Source organism: Pristis pectinata, chromosome 4 (genome assembly GCF_009764475.1).
Source record: "Pristis pectinata isolate sPriPec2 chromosome 4, sPriPec2.1.pri, whole genome shotgun sequence".
Classification (NCBI taxonomy): Eukaryota; Metazoa; Chordata; class Chondrichthyes; order Rhinopristiformes; family Pristidae; genus Pristis; species Pristis pectinata.
The window spans coordinates 15316470-15335407 of NC_067408.1; the positions used below are offsets into that span (position 1 = coordinate 15316470).

At 39.0% G+C, this 18938-nt stretch overlaps 1 protein-coding gene across 1 annotated transcript in view; it reads right to left on the reverse strand.

Moving 5' to 3' along the window:
• Positions 1-4036: 4036 nt before the first annotated feature.
• Positions 4037-18938, reverse strand: part of glra1 (glycine receptor, alpha 1) — a 68769-nt gene continuing 53867 nt past the window's right edge. Inside the window, exons 8-9 of the mRNA XM_052014070.1 lie at positions 12739-12885; positions 4037-4321 (exon numbers count right to left, since the gene is read on the reverse strand). Of these exons, the coding sequence (XP_051870030.1) occupies positions 4037-4321; positions 12739-12885 (432 nt within the window). The remainder of the gene's footprint in view (positions 4322-12738; positions 12886-18938) is intronic.

Consider the following 18938-nt stretch of genomic DNA (forward strand, 5'->3'; position numbering starts at 1 on the left):
AGAACTGTGCCTGAAAAAGTGATAGTATGCGTTACAACTGAAACCAAAAATTGCATTGTGACTCTAACAAAAGAACCATCCAGGAAAGTCACGAGTACAAGTAACACACTTTCTGTATCTTTGCAACTTGTTGACTTGTGGTACCGCCCTTCAATAATGCTGGTCCTTCAACAATTAATTTTTCAATAGCTGAGGATATGATTATCTGCAAATTTCATGAAAGAAATGACACACCTTCACAATACATTTAACATCTTGGTAACCCCAAATAAAAAATTGTATTCTTGTATGTTATATCTTATAATCGGTGAGTTGCCAGAAAATATTTGTTATCCAAAAATAAACCCTGAGTCATACCCTACAGGTGCCTGCTCAAACTCAGTTGACGTGAGTGACATTTATCATCTCTGCTAAGACATTAAAGGTGACATTCCCTGCTGCTTCATGTACTACATGGTACACCACAAAAACAGTGTCCATAACTATCTTCTCTGCTTCATACACCCATTCTCTGTCTTATGTGGGTAGTCAGCCTTTGTGGTTGGTTGTTTGCTTCGAACATAAGAACATAATAGGAACAGGAGTAGGCCACTGGGCCCCTCAAGCCTGCCCTGCTATTCAATATGATCAGGGCTTATCCGTCCTAGGCTTCATCTCCTCTTCTGTGTTAGTTCCCCACAGCTCTCAATTCCTGGATCTTTCAAAAATGTATCTAGTTTGTCTTTAAATGCCCTCAATGATCTTGATTCATTGATAATGCCTTGTGTGGGTCAAATGCCTTCCATGCCCTCTGCCTTCCCAATCTTTCCCTCCTGCAGCCTCAGTGTGGTACATCTGCCAATGAGTATTGCAGACAGATATAAAAAAAGTCAATGTCTCTGCTGTGCTGGCATTTCAAAAGTATCCTTTCTATTAAATACAAACTCCAGTTTTGTCTTGACAAACATGTTAATACCAGTATTATGTCACCAGGGTGCCTTGCAATAGTGACAGAATCAGCTATCAGCTGCATGATGCATCCAGTCAGGGACAGTTGGTTACAAGTAGCAAACCTTCTTCAACTTTGTACTTTCTAATGTTGCCATGCAGAGCTTAATTTTTAGTATTTTTGGCTAATATTATTGAACATGTTCTCAAAACAAAGGTCTGGAGCAATGGTGATTCTCCATTCTCTGAACTTAGACTTTTTAGAATTTCATATTGGGGCAGGCACGGTAGTGTAGCAGTTAGTGTAACGATTTACAGCACCAGTGACCTGGGTTCAAATCCGGCCACTGCCTGTAAGGAGTTTGTATGTTCTCCCTGTGTCTGCGTGGGTTTCCTCCGGGTGCTCTGGTTTCCTCCCACATTCCAAAGACATACAGGTTAGGAAGTTGTGGGCATGCTATGTTGGCACCGGAAACATGCCAACACTTGCGGGCTGCCCCCAGAACACTCTACGTAAAAGATGCATTTCACTGTGTGTTTCGATGTACATGTGACTAATAAAGATATCTCATCTCATCTCATCTCAGACCCTAAATGGAATAGTGGGGACTGAAGAGGTTGCCTTGGGAGTTCTGTGGAAGAGGGGAATGCATTTATTAATCAAACTAGCTTTAATTCAATGTTTATAATTAGTATGAAGAATGGGAGAGGAGAGCAAAATAAACAAACCTGTTTAAAGTGGGACACAGCAAAAAAATGTTTGGGAATCTCTTCTCTACTCGAACTTGTTATCTTTGTGGTGGAGGGAGATTGATATAACAACACTTAGTAGTCTAACTTATTTAAAAATAAGGTCAGTTAAATAACGTTATGATACCTTTGTGGCTGTGTTCATACAACTATCTTATATAAAACAGAAGACTGATGTTAAACACTCACTCCAAAAACACCAAACAGAATAGTTCTGAAAATGTTTAATTTGGATAGGTTCAGAATTCATAAATATATCTTTATATACAGAGATTGCCTAAATTATACATTCTCTTCAAAAACAAAGAATTAGCAATGGGCAGATTACTATTTCATTTATACAAGCCAAAAATATCTCATATTCTGTTTATCACATATTCATGCAAAAATTACATAAGTGTAATGTACAGGATTTATTACTGTATATAAGTGAAACAAATCTGCCTGATGCAAATTACTTCACTTCGTGCTGATGGGTTTCAGCTAAGAAAATTTAAAATGATTAATTAAGGTTACACCAGTTCTTAATTATTCCTTTTAGCAGTTCCCTTGTTTTGCATTCCATACATTTTGGCACAGCTAATTATTGACATCCACTCAACTAATATATTTCCCATTCAATTTGATTATTACCATGTGTGTGTAATTGAAAGCTATGCCTGGTCTGATGAGTCATTTTGAAGGAGCTTTGTGCTTTTAGAACTCCTGTTAATGGTGTTGCCATTCATTTTACATGGTCCATGCATTCCTTAAGTGGATGGCCTACAATAAATTTTAATAAAACTTTTCACATAAGCCTGTTGAAGATCAACCAAACTTTGTAACACATTTTAAAATTAATAGTTTTGTTTTGTGTTGTCCCATGATTTAATTTTTATTATCATGGTTGGCCATCATTTTTCTACAGAAATAATGAAATGAACCTGAGAGCTGCTAAAGATCCTAAATCCAAACTCAAGTCCTGGAAACTCTGTGTGTGAATTTAATGCAATAAATTATTGTATGGTAATTTTTTTGAAGGCTAAGTGCCAGCTTTCTTTTTAATCTATAGTCTCAATTACTTATTCAAACTCTTGATCAGCCATTATCAAGAACTGAAGTTAATCTTAATGGGTTGATGTTAGATCAATAAAATGCTCCAGAACAAGTTATTGTACATGTATGTTTGTTATTTGATTAAAATTGATGTGCAAATAATATTGATGTCTTAAAATCAGGTCAATCACAGTATTATAATCTATTCTGTTAGTTAAATAAAGAATGGCCATCTCTTATATTCAATCAGCAATAATTTACTGAGCTGAAATGAATCAATAATATGCTTCTATTCTTTTTACCTTGTCAGTAATAACAAATAAATTCCCAAGAATTGACCAATAATGACATCCATTCTGTTTTAGGATCAATTGCAATATCATGTTCAATATCCCTTTGGTATAACAATCCCCAACTTCCCACTGTTTCTTGTTCATACTTGATAAATTACTGAAATTAGCCTGATGTTATTTATTGTGAGATAAATCAAACGCAATCCTTCTGCAACACTAATAAGGCAGTTTCAGTATGGTTCAATGGTGGTAGCTTCACCTTTGACTGAAACACAATCCAACAATAATATATATACAGCAAGAGTAATTCATTAGTTGCTCAGTGGTTTGGGACATCCCAAAGGATGTAAATCCTGCCACATAAATGTAAGTACTTGTTTTCTATTAAATAAAGTATATTCATGAATTTAAAATGCACAAATTTGGAACAACTTGTTATCCTTTCTAGAGTTAGTCCTTCATTGATAAATTGGAAATGAGGCTGTCATGTTATGCAGCTGCTATGATGAAATACTATTATGATGCGGTACTAAGAGTAGTTTACAAAGTTCAAAATGAAACTGTTTATTTAGATTGAGAGAGAAAGTCGATATTAATGTGATTTAAACAGGACACAAAATGCCTTAAGGATGTAGACTACATTTAGAAATGTTGCAGAGGGAACAAGACAGAATTTTAAAAAAATGGTGTGACCTTAAGTGGAATATTTTAGATCAAGCACATGAGGTTTATTATATTATATAGTCATTCCGTTTTTTCAGATTTTATACAGATCAAATGATCACATGGAGGAGTCTAATGAACCTTTTATATATAATATATTTAATATGAAAGATTTTTTGACTGCATCTTCTCCTCTGTAATGCATCTGTACTGCAGTTTATAAGGATACCTTCCTTCAGTCTGACCATATATAGAAATTCTTTTCTTTACATATTGCCATATTCTCATTATATTCATGCCTTCCTGCATTGCTCATGTGCCAGATGATGATATTCTTCCTGGCAGTGGAGTGTTTTCTTTCTCAGCGCCTAGTCTTTGTGGATATCTTCACTCCTCACGATCTTATAGATCACCCAGTAGAAAATATTAAAAATCAGGAAGACAAGAGGGAAAACCACTCGCGATACCGTGTCAATCTTTTTTGCTCGGTGGATGAAAAGTTTCCTCATCTCATCTGACGTTTTGGCCGGTGGCGAATTTGACTTTGACGTGTTATTATTGCCCTTAATGGCAACTCCATCCTTAGCTTGTAGGCAAGCAGGTCCCATCCCATATGCAGTGAAACTGAAACGCCCTTCTACTACCTCATCCTCCTGGAACAAATGAGAAGAATTTAGCTTGTACACTGGGAAAGTCTTAGAGTGAAGATATGTCTGCCATATGAACTTTCACCAAATGAGAAGTTTCCAAGAACCCACAGTGAATCAGGTGCTTCTTGCCATTGGTGAAAGTAATGACTTAAAACACAGTGAGAGGATTAATGTGATCTGGAGAAACCCTGGTTCTTTTGGCTTGTGAGCCCTGATCTGACTTTGAATACTTCCAAAATCCAGACTGGTTCCAGAAAATGAACTGAAACAATTGCTTTAGCAAAGTATGATGAAGGTAATTAACAAACATGTATACAGAGATTAACAGTACAACAATGAAAACGTCCATGTTACTCATTTGTAACCAATAGCAAGTTTGGAAAACTATTTACGATTTGCCTCAAGTCTCATTCTCTCCTTATCATTTCCTTTTCTTAATTGTGAGAAATTATATTTCTCATTTTTTGTAGCACCTTCACCATCAATATATTTTTTTTGGGTATGAGATCTCATTGCAGACTCTAGCTGACAAATCAATACTCCTGTTAACTGTTCAAAGCCTCCTTTCTTTATTCAATCACAAGCTCACCTTTTTAATATATTTTCCTTCAAAAAAGAAGGATCAATTTGCAATACATCCATAATTTCTCAATCTTTGTCTCCTGCTTCCTTGTTATATTATTAGGGCAGTTCAGTCATTGCTTTAAGAGTAATGCTGATGGAGGACTATAATCGGTGAGGTATCTTCCCTTCAAATTGAATGACAGCGTTTTAATTCTGAATGACCTATATGACTACAATGCATGTCAGACCTGGATATATTGTCTCAGAAACACTGGGATAAAGCAGCATAAGTACCATACACCAGAAGCTGTGGTGGTTATGATCACTGAATACTTGGTTTCCTTTGCACTTGTTTTTTTTCCCCGTCCTTTGGTCCTCATTACACAACTTAGACCCAATTCCCATTCTATTTCCCATTCTCATCCAACAGAATGTCTGCCAGATTTCGCATTCCACTGATCTTTTATCCTTGCGGGGTTGTGCTTGACCTCTGTTTGATTGAGATTCAAACTCATAAGCCCGTATCCTATCACTGTAAGACCCAGACTAATGTTTTCACATTGTGGTGTCATCTCATTCCATACTTAAAAAATGTTGTATAATTTTTCTCTCTAATCCTCTCTTTGCTCTCATGTCCTTGTCTGCTCTTCCAACCATTTATATACGATAGTGGATGAACAATGAGCTGTCCTTGCGTCAATTCCTGATTTATGCCAGCTGTCATCTCTATAATGTGAGGTTATAAATAGCAGCAATGCAGGCAGTTCATTTCCAAAAGACACTCATTCAGGCCCTAATTTTGATTCAGTGCTTCACCTTTGGCTCAAATCAGAACTAATCCCCTTTGTAATGCATGCCCTGTATGACTACAGTCCATGTCGAACCTGGATATATTGCCTCGGAAACACTGGGATAAAGCAGTACGGGTACAATACAGCAGAAGTACAAATACTAGACACAGTGAGAGGCAGAGTAGGGAAACCAGGCGCTGCGAAATACAAGACACAAGCACGGTAAATCCAGGCCAAGGACAACAAGACCCTTGGCAGAATCAAATCCTGGATACAAGCAGAGAAAATAGCTGGCAGATGAAGCAGGAATATTAGATCCAATGATTAGTGGGCATAAGTAATGTTAATGTGAATCTCAGGCACAGGGAGTGGGAACGCAGCCACAAAGAAACACCAGGCAAAGTAGCCAAACCAATGCTGGACACAAAGTCATACTGAGCACAAAAAGTGAAAATATTGGACACAGCCAGCAGAAGTACCAGGCATGAATGATGATCCAGGATTAACAAAATAATAAGCATACTGGTGATAATCCAGGGTTAATGAAATACCAGGTACAAGGAGCAGAAATAGTGAAAAATTGGGTACATGAAATGAAGGAGTGAGCACAAACTCTGGAAGCATTGAGCACAATTGGTAGAAACAATGTGCTAAACAGTGGGAATATCGTGCACACACTGTGTGAATAGTCAGAACAATCATTGTGATTTCTGTACACAAACAGCAGGAACACTATACACAGCAGTGGAAAGATTACATGCAATATTGTGCATGGTAGTGGGAAAACTGAAAAGGCTGCAGGAATACGATGCATAAGTAGTTGGAATGTTGGCCACATGCAGAATGCTGTGCAGAGGCTGTTTCAATAAGGGACACCATCAACAAAAGCATAAGACATAAGCAGCAGGCATACTGAGTACAAACAACATAACTATTGTGTAGAAGTAGCAATATGCTGGGCAGAAGCAACGGAATAGGGTAGATTTTAATCTAACGCTGCAGTGGCAACAGTAGGTGCCTAGCTCGAGGAAATGCACCCCAAAGAAATATCGTTCCAACAGAATTCACAAGTGGTGGCTGGAGTGAACACAAAAGAAGAAATACTTTGCAAAAGCATTGTAAATACTCCATTCAGGTTGTGGAAGGGCAGTGACAATGTGAGCAGAGGAAATGTAAATATACTGTCCAGCAATGAAAATACTGAGTACAAGCATCGTAAACACAATGAGAAAAAGTGCTCTTAATACTATGCACAAACACTGGAAATGGAGAGCAGATATAGCATAAATAATATGTACAAGCTGCACAATTGGTATAGATACTGTATGGGCAATGCTAATACTACACAACTTATGTAAATATAAGCAGTGCAGAAATTGATCATGTGATATTAACACTGCCAAAGCTGTGGCAACCATGAGTACAAGCAATATTAATATGTTCACAGCAACTAAAATACTGTCCACAAGCTGTATAAATACTATACAACAACCAGAGGCAACCAAGGTCTTGACCATACTCTGTGCAAACAGGTGGCCATACTGATCCCAAAGTATATAAATATTGAGTATGGTGCAGAACTATAGCACAAGCATTTAAATACTATGTAAACACAGGCAGTATAAGCATTGTTAATACAGTGCACAAACAGATGGATACACCGAGTTCGAAAAGATATAATACTGGGTACTCTGCAGAAAAACAGAGCACAAATAGTATAAATTCTGTGTGAAGGCAGCAGAAATAAATTGGATGAGCATTATAGATACTGTTGACAGGCAGTGTAAGTATTGATTTGAAGTGATATCCATACTGTACAAGCTGCGGCAATAATGAGAACAAGCAATATAAATATTGTGCACTGATAATAAAATTACTAAGCAAAAGCAGAATCAATACTGTGCAAAAGCAGCAGAATTACTTTGCACAAATTGTATAAACATGTTCAAGGAGAAGTATTGAGAACAATCAGTACAAATATGTTGTACAAATTGTTGAAATACTGGACACGAGCGGTATAAACATTGTGCATAGACAGCAGAAATACTGAAGGTAGTAAATATGTAAGCTCTATGCACAAACAATGGAACAATAGAGCACATGACATAACTACCAGGTAGAAGCAATAAAGATTCAAAGCACGTTGTAAATCATGTATACTGGCAGTGGAAATACTTAGACAAACAAAATTATAACTGTACACAGGTAGTAGAAATAAAGAGCACAAACAGCATAAACACTGTGTGCAAGCAATGGAAATACGGAATACAAGCTGATTAAATACTGCACTAGAAACTACATTATGCATAAACACATTAAAAAAAGCACTATCAGGAACTGCACCAGTTTTAGTCCCTGGCTGCTTTAATTTCCATGCAAATACAATGTGCAAAGTAGCATTCACATAAGTATGCCATTTTGTGGGTATTTTGCATGATTGTTCATATTAATACATGCAAAGTGAAAAATTACCCATGCAATGCCCTGCCTTGACTGGGCCTCTCCAAGTGGCTGTAACTATTTCTGGGTAGAGTGGGGAGGACTTTGAGTGGTATTACATTAAGTGGGCCAGCATAGACATTGAAACGAATAACCAGCTTCCACCCGGCTTGATTGGATACATTGGAAAAGGATTTAAATGATTGGAGTCTGCATCCACAAGAAAGGAGAAGGTCCTACCTGCTGAGAAACCTGGTCCATCATTGCACTGAAGCTGAATGCATTCTTGTCTCTGCAACAGACACCCTAACAACGGTGCAGAAGGGAGATGTTCCTTTGAGGAGCGCCTGATCAAACTTGGTTCTTTTTATTAGGGACTGTTTCTCTGCTCTCTTTTTTCATTGCTGCTATGTGTACAGTTTTCTTTGTGCTAAGTGAATCACACACACACAAGTGTATGATTCAAAGCCACAATATATGATGTGTGTGCCAGGAAGTACTGGTTCTACTTCACCATCAATTTTACACTTCAGTCGAACAGCACAAATAACTTATGCCCTATTTAACTGATTTTCTAGACAACTGGGTACAATCAGCAGAAGTACTACTCACATGCAGTGTAAATATTGCAACAGAAATATTGAACAGAAGTGACATGTGCACCTATAGTAGAAGGACCAGGTCCATGGTATAAATACCGTATACAGGCAGTGATTATACTGAGTATAAAGGGCATACATAATGTGTAAAGCAATGGAAAGACTGAGCATAACCAGAATAAATACCAAACAAAAGTAGAGTAGGTACCGTGTACAAGTGGCAGAATTATTTAACACAAACAGTACAAACAACTCATTCAAGTGGAATTACTGAGAACAAGCAAGACAAGCTCTGCATTCAACCTGTTGAAATACCTGTCATGGATGGCGTAAATATTGTGTACAAACAGTGGAAATGCCAAATGCTCATTGCATAATTACTAATTGCAACAAAAATACTGAGCACAAGCAGAATAAATACCATAGGCTGGAAATTTTACTGTGCACCCAAAAATGCCCCTGCATGTGGCATCAGTGCCAGTTTAGATTCCCAGCTGCAGGAGAATAAATTTCATGCATACACAACATGCAAAGCACCAGGCACAGAGCTTTAAGCATGGCTTTGCACAATAACCACGTGTAATTCCGCTTGTCATATTGGAAAGCACAAACTTATTCGTGCATTGTCCCGCCATGACTGGATCTCTTGAAGTGGTTACAACTGTTACTGGATGCAGTAAGACATGGTATGAAGAGAGCAAGGATAGACACTGAAGCAGCACCCAGTGACTCCAGCTCTGGTTTGGACATTGTGGTGGCAGAGCTGGACACCAAGGAAAGGATTGGAACAGCCATGGACCTAACCCAGAATTAAAGTCGAAGGCCTCACAAGATCATCACAAGATCACAAGACAAGGAGCAGAAGTAGGCCATTCGGCCCATCGAGTCTGCTCCGCTACCTCACCGTGAGCTAAACTATTCCCATCTAGCCCCAATTCCCGGCCTTTTCCCCATATCCCTTGATACCCTGACTAATTAGATATCATCAATCTCCTCCTTAAACACCCCCAATGATTGGGCCTCCACAGCTGTACGTGGCAACGGATTCCAGAAATCCACGACCCTCTGGCATAAAATGCTGAGAAATTTAGTCTAATGTTGCATCGGAGGAGAATGCATCATGGTCTTCTGCAGCGCTCTATAAGGGAAGTGGCTGACTGAACCTGTTTCTTTCTAACTGTTTTCACATTCCTGTTCTCCTGTATGAAATCAATACTATTTCTTATCGAGAAGAAGAGTAGCAGCTACTACTTGCAGACTTCCCTGTAATTCACACATTATCTGGCTTGGAACTATATTTTTCCTCCTTCCTAGTTATTGGGTCTAAATCCTGGAACTTCCCACCCAACAACACTGTGGGAGTACCTTCACCAGAAGTTCTATTACCAGCTGTACCTGTTGGCCCTGGCACACTAACTTGACAGTGAAAACAGAGAGTCAAGTTCATTCCAGAAAAACTTGCAGATTAATTCTGTCATTTTACAAAGGTCATTTGTAGTCAGCTTGAAACAGAGGGATATCACCATTACTGGCAAACAAAATGAACAGTATACTGGCCTCTCCCTTCTTCCAGACTGGCTGAGAGATCATCTGTGCCAATGTGACAGCCATGGATGCATGAATGAAGTAGCTGATGTTTCAATCAGCATAGACAGTTGCTTCATCTCTTTTGACATTGAAAGCCACCAGGTTGTTGAACATTTATTGAATTTCCTACTTACTGCTCTTTATCTGGAACTAGCAAGTACTCCACATCAGACACTCCATGAGACTTACATATTGACTTCCTCTCAATCTTGTGAACTCATGTTCTAGCCTCTGTGTCACTGTATGGTGCATGAAAATGCTGGTGAAGGGCATGTGAAGCTATTGTCTGTAGCTGCTCTTTTGGTCCACTGAGACATTTGGGATTATAATTACAAAAAAAAATCCAGGCTCCAAGAAACACTTTTTGATGCAACTTCCATTGAACCATGTATTTTTGTTGTTAGGTATATTCCCACAGAACAACCTATTATTTAAGAACAAGCAAACAACTTTTGGAAAATGATACCGGTGCCAGGAACTCACTTCTTTCAGAGTCAACATCTATTTGATCCAATGGCTATGAAATCTAATAGAATTGACTTCCCATGCATGGATTACAACATCAACTGATTTTTAAAAAATTATGTATTAAACTACAAATAATATTTTTGTACAAAAGACTTGCATGCTCACAATATATATGGTGACCCAAGGAATTTTGATCCCTGGTTTCTGCATGATTAAATTCCACTCTAGATGGCTTGAGCACAAAACTATCTTCTGATGCTTCAGTACAGTACTGAGGGAGAGCTATTTTACTGGGGAGAAGCATTTCAGATGAGATCTTAGACCAGAACCTTGCCTCTATCCTCAGATGGATATAAAAGAATTATTTCAAAGAAATGCAATAGAGTTATTGCTGGTATTCTGGCCAGTATTTGTCTCTCAATCAATATCACTAAAACATATAATCTGGTCAATATTACACAGCTCCAGGGATTTGGTGGACACGAAATGGCTGCTAAGTTTCCAACATCACAATTGTGAACACACATCACAACTACTTCATTCATTGTAAATCACTTTGGGACATGTTCCCTTGTTATCAATCCTGGCATTAAAACTGATTAACCCAGAAGTCTAGATGATCCAATTCCCATGTGCCTCCATTACATGGATCCAGATTTAGCACTAAAGGATGGGATGGGCATGAATTTTTTTTTAACCTGTAACAATTAACCTCTAATATAAGGAATAATTTTTGAATCACAGCCCAATTTCCATAGTATGATGCGATCATAATTCAGTTTTACCAAAGCTAAGTTAGAAAAGTTACTTGGTTAATATCAACAATAAAATTAGCCACTAATTTTATTGCTACTTGTGTAATGTTGCTGGCACAGCATGGCTGTTTCATTTGCATATGTAACCAGGTACTGAAAAATTAATTTGTTGAATGGAGAGCTATTTTAGTGCAATGAGATACAAGCATTTTTAATTATAAAGAATGCGCAGGGATGATTAGATTAGAAAAGGAAGGACCCAATTGAGTGGGATAAAGACGCTTTTCTGAGATTAAGTAAATGGAGATTAATTCTACCTCTGACAACACCCTTGGAAAGCTCAAAACAGAAAACCTCAGTCTGCTGAGCGCAGAGATTGGCCACTTCTATCTCCAGCCCTGAACACATTATTCTTATTACAGAAGAGAAAGAGGTGAACAGAATTAGGTCCTCATTAATGGGATAGAGATGTGTCCTTGTCCAGAAGTGGGGAACAATGCGCAGTAACTATTATATATCCATATTCAGTGCCAGGACTGATTTCCAACCTATTGCATCTGTGGCAATGAAGTAACAAAATATTGGACATGCTATGTTTTCCATAATGACCTGGATTTAGGGCTACGTTACTTAAACATGTCCAGTATCAAAAACAATTTCTCCTGGTAAGGTTTATTAAAGTTGAAGCTGGTTTCAACCAAATATCAACTGGAATACCATTTTTCTTATAATAATTCATGTTCTATGAGGGACAGTTTCCAGATCTCATTTTCTCTATCTCTGTAGCCTTCTCTAGTACTCCACAGATTAAAACCTCTGCATTGTTTGGATTATTTTCTTTGTTTATGCTCCATTCCCTTCAGCCCAATGGTAATACCTCTCTCCTCTGCCATCCAGATTCTTTAATTAAGAATTCTGTCCTTAAATCCATTTTACTTCCTTCTCCTGCACTGAAGCTTCTTGAGACTCTTTGACCATCTCTTATCTCCTTCTTGGCATTGATAGATGGATTAGTCCTCTGTAAAGTGCCCAGTGGCACCTTAAAGGTACCATAAACATTGTTGTTGACAAATCTCCCAAAAATAATTTGTTTGTTTCTAATCTCTGGTCGTATACAGACCAGAAAATATCCTCTGTCACTGCCACGCTAGTTACGCCCTGATGGGCTTTACATGTGCAGCGGGAAGGGTCTCTATCCTTATCTCTCTAGACCCTACCTTATGCAGACGCCTTCGCCGGCGGAATTTCAGTAGTTCTTTATGTTGACGAGATACAAAGTTAACAGCTGCATATTCCAATAGTGCAGAGAAGACAAAGAGTAAGCAGACAGCCATCCAGATGTCAATGGCTTTTACATAGGACACCTGAAGTAGGGAAAGACAGTTATTATTCACACTTCTGCAGCATAGAAACTACACATTCATCAAATAACCTTGTTCTGGCCACTGGGACAAGCCTTTCAACCTTTTTGCCATCACTCAGGAGCTATAAAGGGGAGGACCAGAAAATGAAAAGGCAATTCGATTGACTCAATAAGGAAATATCAAAGAGATGGGAAATTAACAATGGGAACAAAAAAGATCAATAGATACAGCAAATACTGATTATTTTGAGAGTACCTCACAAATACTGAAAAATTACAGGATAAGAGATCATGCCCCTGGCCAGCATTATATTCCATATGCATTGCACGACCACATCTACTGTGTATCTACTGTTGCCCTGCACACAATCCTGGGAATCTCTTTTTACTCCCCGATGACTTACAAGCTCTATTATCTATATATCTGAATCCCCTTTCTCCATGGATCCTAATAAAATCTCTTTTTCTGAGGTATTAGTTAACTCTGGTTTTCTATTCTACCTATGCATTTTGTAGAAAAAGATTCTTCTAATTTCAAGTCATGCTTGAAGTTTAGTGTTTTTTTGCCTGTACCATCAATTTCTCCACTCAGAAACAGAGAAGGATTGTTTGCTTCCTTCTACCACACAATCTACATCTTTCATTACTCTAAAGACCCATATCGTGTTTCCTTTCAGTCTCCTTTTCCCAGTAGAAGTAAATTCAATTGCCTGCGTTTGTAATCTATAATCCTCCAAAGCATTGAATTGTCTTACTTTTCTTCCCTGGGCCTTTTCCCATCTACATGTATCCGCTTGAGGCTGAACAAATCTGTAAACTGGAGTTCATATTCTGCCTCACTATTGACATTGATATCTGATTTAGAATCCAGTCTCATTCCAGTATATCTCTGTATCCAGTATGCTAAATGCAAACTAATTCCCACTTTCTTTTTTGGTTATTTAAATTTGGCATAAGAACTCTATTTTCTTTTTCAGCCATTTTAATGTGACCCATTTTACATTAATACATGTGTTCCATCTCTACTTTTAATGCCACAGGCTGCATTGTTCCTGCTTTCATTGAGAAAGTCATTTTTGGTTTTATTTTTCTCTGCTCTGTCTTTGGTCGTCAGATGCATGTGGTAGGTTTGTCGTTTGGTCAAGTCCACTCACAGATCCAAGATTCCTCCAATATGCTCATTCCGAGTGTTCATGTTTGAAGCCATATTCTGCATCCAGAGAACCCTAAAGCATATGTGTCTTCCATGAAAATTGATGTTCTTTGGAATGTGTGTTTTGATTTCTTCAGCCCAATCATTTTGATTTCATTCTACTAGCTATTTAAAATATGTTTGGATGGTTCATCCATCCCTGAAACTTGAATGCTATTTCCTCTGTATGGGGAAGCCTTTATTGAGCCTTAGTGGAGTTTAGGTGAATCGGGTCTCATGACACACTGGGCTTTTTCATGTCATACGTGTTTCCAGTTCTATTGTCTTATGTTTGATTAAGCACCACTGCTAATGTTCAAATCATTTACCGAAATAGATAACTCCTCCACAATATCATGCATGTTACCTAAATAGAGACACCTGAAAATTCTGACTACAAAGGAATTTCTTGTTCAATATGCTTTACAAATAGTGGAGAAGTCAGATAGTCATGTCTCTGGAACACCATTGGTTACTGTACCCCAGAGAGGATTTTATAACGACTTTAGAATTTTGATACAAAACCTGTTTTCAATCCAGGTACTAAGCACGTTTTAGTCTTTGTGTCTCAGCATTATTTCAAAAATTTCAGATAACTAGCATTTCCAATATTTTTATATTCACTTCTAGACTCACTTAACAGTACTCTGGTAATTTTAGATAATCATTCTGAGTTTACACTTAGATTTTGTTACTTTATACATTCCAAATCCACCTTCTTTCACTTTGCATTAACCTCTTCTGCCATCCACCCCATCACAAACCTAACTATCTTCTCTTTCCCTGCTCTCTCTTTCTGTACCCTACGACTTGTTTTATCTCTATTACAGTTCTGATGAACTCTTGTTTCTCTCTCCACTGAAATGCTGGGTAATTCCAGCATTCTATCTTATTGGTAAAAAATTGGTAACCTATAATCAAGAGAAGTTTAGTGAGAGATTGGGATATAGTTAGAACTTGTTTGTTGAGGCATGACATGTGCTCTTAGAACTTCAGAATTCTATTGTACATTTGTGTTTCCAGTGAATGTCTGCAACAAATATGCTTATAGACAAATCATAGATGATCTTTATACATAATTTGACACCAGTGCTGCCATTTTGGAGCCCCAGTGCTCTCTCTCAATCTAACGTGGTTGGACATGAATTCATAGCCATGTACACACCAGATCTAATTTAAATGATCATCAAATCTTTACAGGTTAGTTGTTAGTTGGTTTCTTCTTGTCGCTTGGATGATTCTGCAAACTTAGTTCCTTCGTACAGTTGCCTCCAGTGGCAGAAGTCCACAAGAAGAGGCATGGCAGACACTGAAGGACTTTTTGCTGATGTGAGTTCATTAGTAGCATTCCCAGAAGTATGACTGGGAGAATACAAAGATGATACAAAGGAGGAAGGGAGAAGCAAATTTAGCAAGAGGCCTGAACTGCCCAGGGCATTCAGAGCCCAATACTGTTCTCCAAACCCAGTGAAGGATAACATGCACTATGTTGGTTCTTCATTCAGCAAAGTCTGCCACATTCTTCAGTCATAACTGCAATCTCACAGCAGGGCAAGGGTCACATTGCCAATGCTGTTCAGGGTGACCATGGTGATGGACATTAATACCTTTGGCTCCATTCAGGCTTGAGCTGGAGACCGTTGCAACATTTTGCAATTTACCATCAACTGTTGCATAAGTGAGATCACTAGGTTTCTCTATTCAAAGAGGTATTTGCATTTCATTCTCTCCTACCTGAGGCCAACAGGCTGCAAGAAGATCAAAAAAAACTGCAGATGCTAGAAATCTTAAACAAAAACAGAAAATACTCATCTGATCAGGCCACGTGTATGGGAGGAGAAACAGCATTAACATTTCAGGTAGGAGACCCTGTATCCAAACTGGAAAGGAGACAAATGAAGCCTGTAAAGCTGCAGGTGGAGGATGTCTCCGATAGAGCAAAACTGGGGTGACCGTGGGGTAAACAAGGTTATCCAGTCAATAAGTGAATGGGAGCAGTTAGAGAATAAGAGCATAAACAAAATATGGGAGTTGTGAAATGCAGGGCAGGAGGACAAGTCCAGCAGGTCAGGAGAGAATGAAAAACCAAGCTGAGCTAATATTACAGATGGATGACTGATACAGATCAAGAAATCAAGTCACCTGAAACATTGACTCTGTTTTTCTTCCCACAGATGTAGACTGATCTACTGAGTGTTTCCAGCATTTTGTTTTTAGCCCAGTGAACACTTGTTTTTGATGTGTCTGTAGGTTTCCTCACAGTTCTGAGTGTCATTGACCATACACGTTGCTTTTTGGGCTCTGTCAATTCTACCATTTACCAAAACATCCCTGAACATACAGCTACTGTGTAATCATCAGCCAGTCAAGACCTGGTATTATGGCAGCAGTCATTAATACCTTCATTCTTGTGATAGTCTTCGGCCATTTGCGACTAAACCACCACAATAGATCATAAGATGGCTAATGCAAAACAAGGACTTTCTGCTAATAAAAAGTGCAATCTATGCAGAAGTGCACAAATTCCATCCAATTTGTAAAAGCTGTCCTGCTGCATGAAATATGATAGACCATTCATGTACTGAAACAAGGCTTCCACTACATGGATCGCTCTGCAGGAACATTGTTGTAGTTGGCCGAGTAGATGTCAAGATTCATTTTGGATTGCTGAAGGTGCATAGCCTCATCGTTATGAGGGGACAGCCAGTTCTATGCTTCAGCTGAGGAAAGAGCACAAGATGAAGGGGAACATGGAGAATGAACGGGGGGGGGGGGGGGGGCTGGGGGAAGTAACCTGGGCAACACCTTTTGCAGTCAATGCAGATTTCACCTAACTATAATCCTAAGTTGTTATTCATTAACTTATCATCAATGATCACCACGATTCAATACAAAATTAAAAGCCACTGCAAAAATAAATATTCCCAAATGATCCTATAAACAAATCACGTCATGTTGCATACAAGTGTAATTTAATCACCCTTGCACAGTGGTTGTGTTCTGTGTGCCATTGCTTGATCAAATGCTCCAATACAATGCTGCTCCAGTGACTGGTATGAGTGGTGACAAGCCATTTACTTTGAGGAGAATACAGATGGTTATGTAGAACAATCTTAAGAGAATAAAAATTAGGAACAGAAGTAGGTCATTTGGCCCTTTTCACCTTCTCTGTCGTTCATCAAGATCATCGTCGAGCTCTTATCTCAATGTCATTTTGCAGTACTAACCCCCATCCCCATGATTTCCCCAATATCCAGAAATCTATCAATCCCTGTTTTGAATCAATTCAATGATAGAGCCTCCACAGTCCTCCAGAAGGGAGAATTCCAAAAATTTAGCACCCTCTGTATGAAAAAAAAATTCTCCTTAACTGCATTGTAAGTGATCAGCCCCTTATTCTGAGCTTGTGACCCCTGGTTCTAGACTTCCCAGCCGAGGGAAATGTTCTCCGTGTGTCCAGCCTGTAAGAATTTTGTAAATGTCAATAAGATTTCCTCTCAGTCTTCTAAACTCTAGGGAGGCCCAGTCTATTCAATCTCTCCTCACATGGCAAACCCACCAATGCTGGAACCAGTCCAGTGCATCTCTGCAGCACTTCCTTCATGGTAAAAGTATCCTTTATTTTTGGTAAGGAACTGTCGGCATCTCTGAGTCTAGAAAGCTCAATTGACGACTCCATCATACCAGCAAGTGTAGCAGCAGTTCTGAGTAGGTGGGCTCGTGTCCAAGAGCAAGGACACTGAGAGAGTGGTAGAGTTGGCAGGAGGAATGCTGTCCTCCTGAGTGAGGACAACAGTTTCTGGCTCTAAGAAGCAATTACTGCTTCCCACAAGACACTGCACTCTCTCCCCCTCTCCAGACCCCCCCGGTGCAATGCTTTAGAAATCCTAGTTATCGGCTGGAGGGCCGATTACTGGACTGGTGTGGTGTCCTTTTGAACACAGTAATACTCAACTGTGATAGAGCAGGCTGAACTTGCACGACGACAGACTGAGCTTCCACTGAAGCATTCAGAACCCGTGTGGCTGCTGTTTGCCCTGTCTTGGAAGCTACAAATCTGCTGTTAGATGATATAGTGTGAATGGATCCACGGGTATATGAATGACGTTGCTCATCAGTTCAGTCCTGGGAAGGATGGGTTGCAAGGTCTGAGCTATTTTTCCTTGATGTTAAATGGAAGTTTTCTAGTAGGTTTCCCAATGCACCTTATTTTGCATAAGTTCCCATCATCTGCTGTGATCCCATTATTGGAGTCCTTTGCAGTAGAACTTGAGAGTGACTTTGCTCTTTGCTCATTTGGCACTTGGGTTATCCTCATCCCCCGAATTACCTGCAGTCCACTTCATCTGATGTCTTGCCATGAACAGACTCCAAATCAATGCAGTCTAAATTATATGCAGTGCCAGTAATAGACAGATTGTACTACTGGTTATTAGAAATGGAAGAAGGATAAGAGTAAAATTGTGGTACTGGGATGATTGTGTGTGAGTGTGTGTGTGTGTGTGTGTGTGTGTGTGTGTGTGTGTGTGTGTGTGTGTGTGTGTGTGTGTGACTGTGTGTGTGTGTGTGTGTGTGTGTGTGTGTGTGTGTGTGTGTGTGAGAGAGAGAGAGAGAGAGGGAGAGTATGTGCAACGTGCTTATATCATCTGAGAACTGTAGGAGGGTGGTCATGGACTCAGCAGCCAACAGTGTCTTCTCCAGGGGATTATAGAAAGGGGTTAAGACTTTTTGGTGCACTTGCCCCTTCCGGTTTGTCACTGCTGCCATCAGTTGTCACACTGCCATGTGAGAGGGAGATGTGTATTGTTAATATCGTGTTACGTTTTAGGGTAACATGGCTGGCATAGCTGAACATAGGGCAA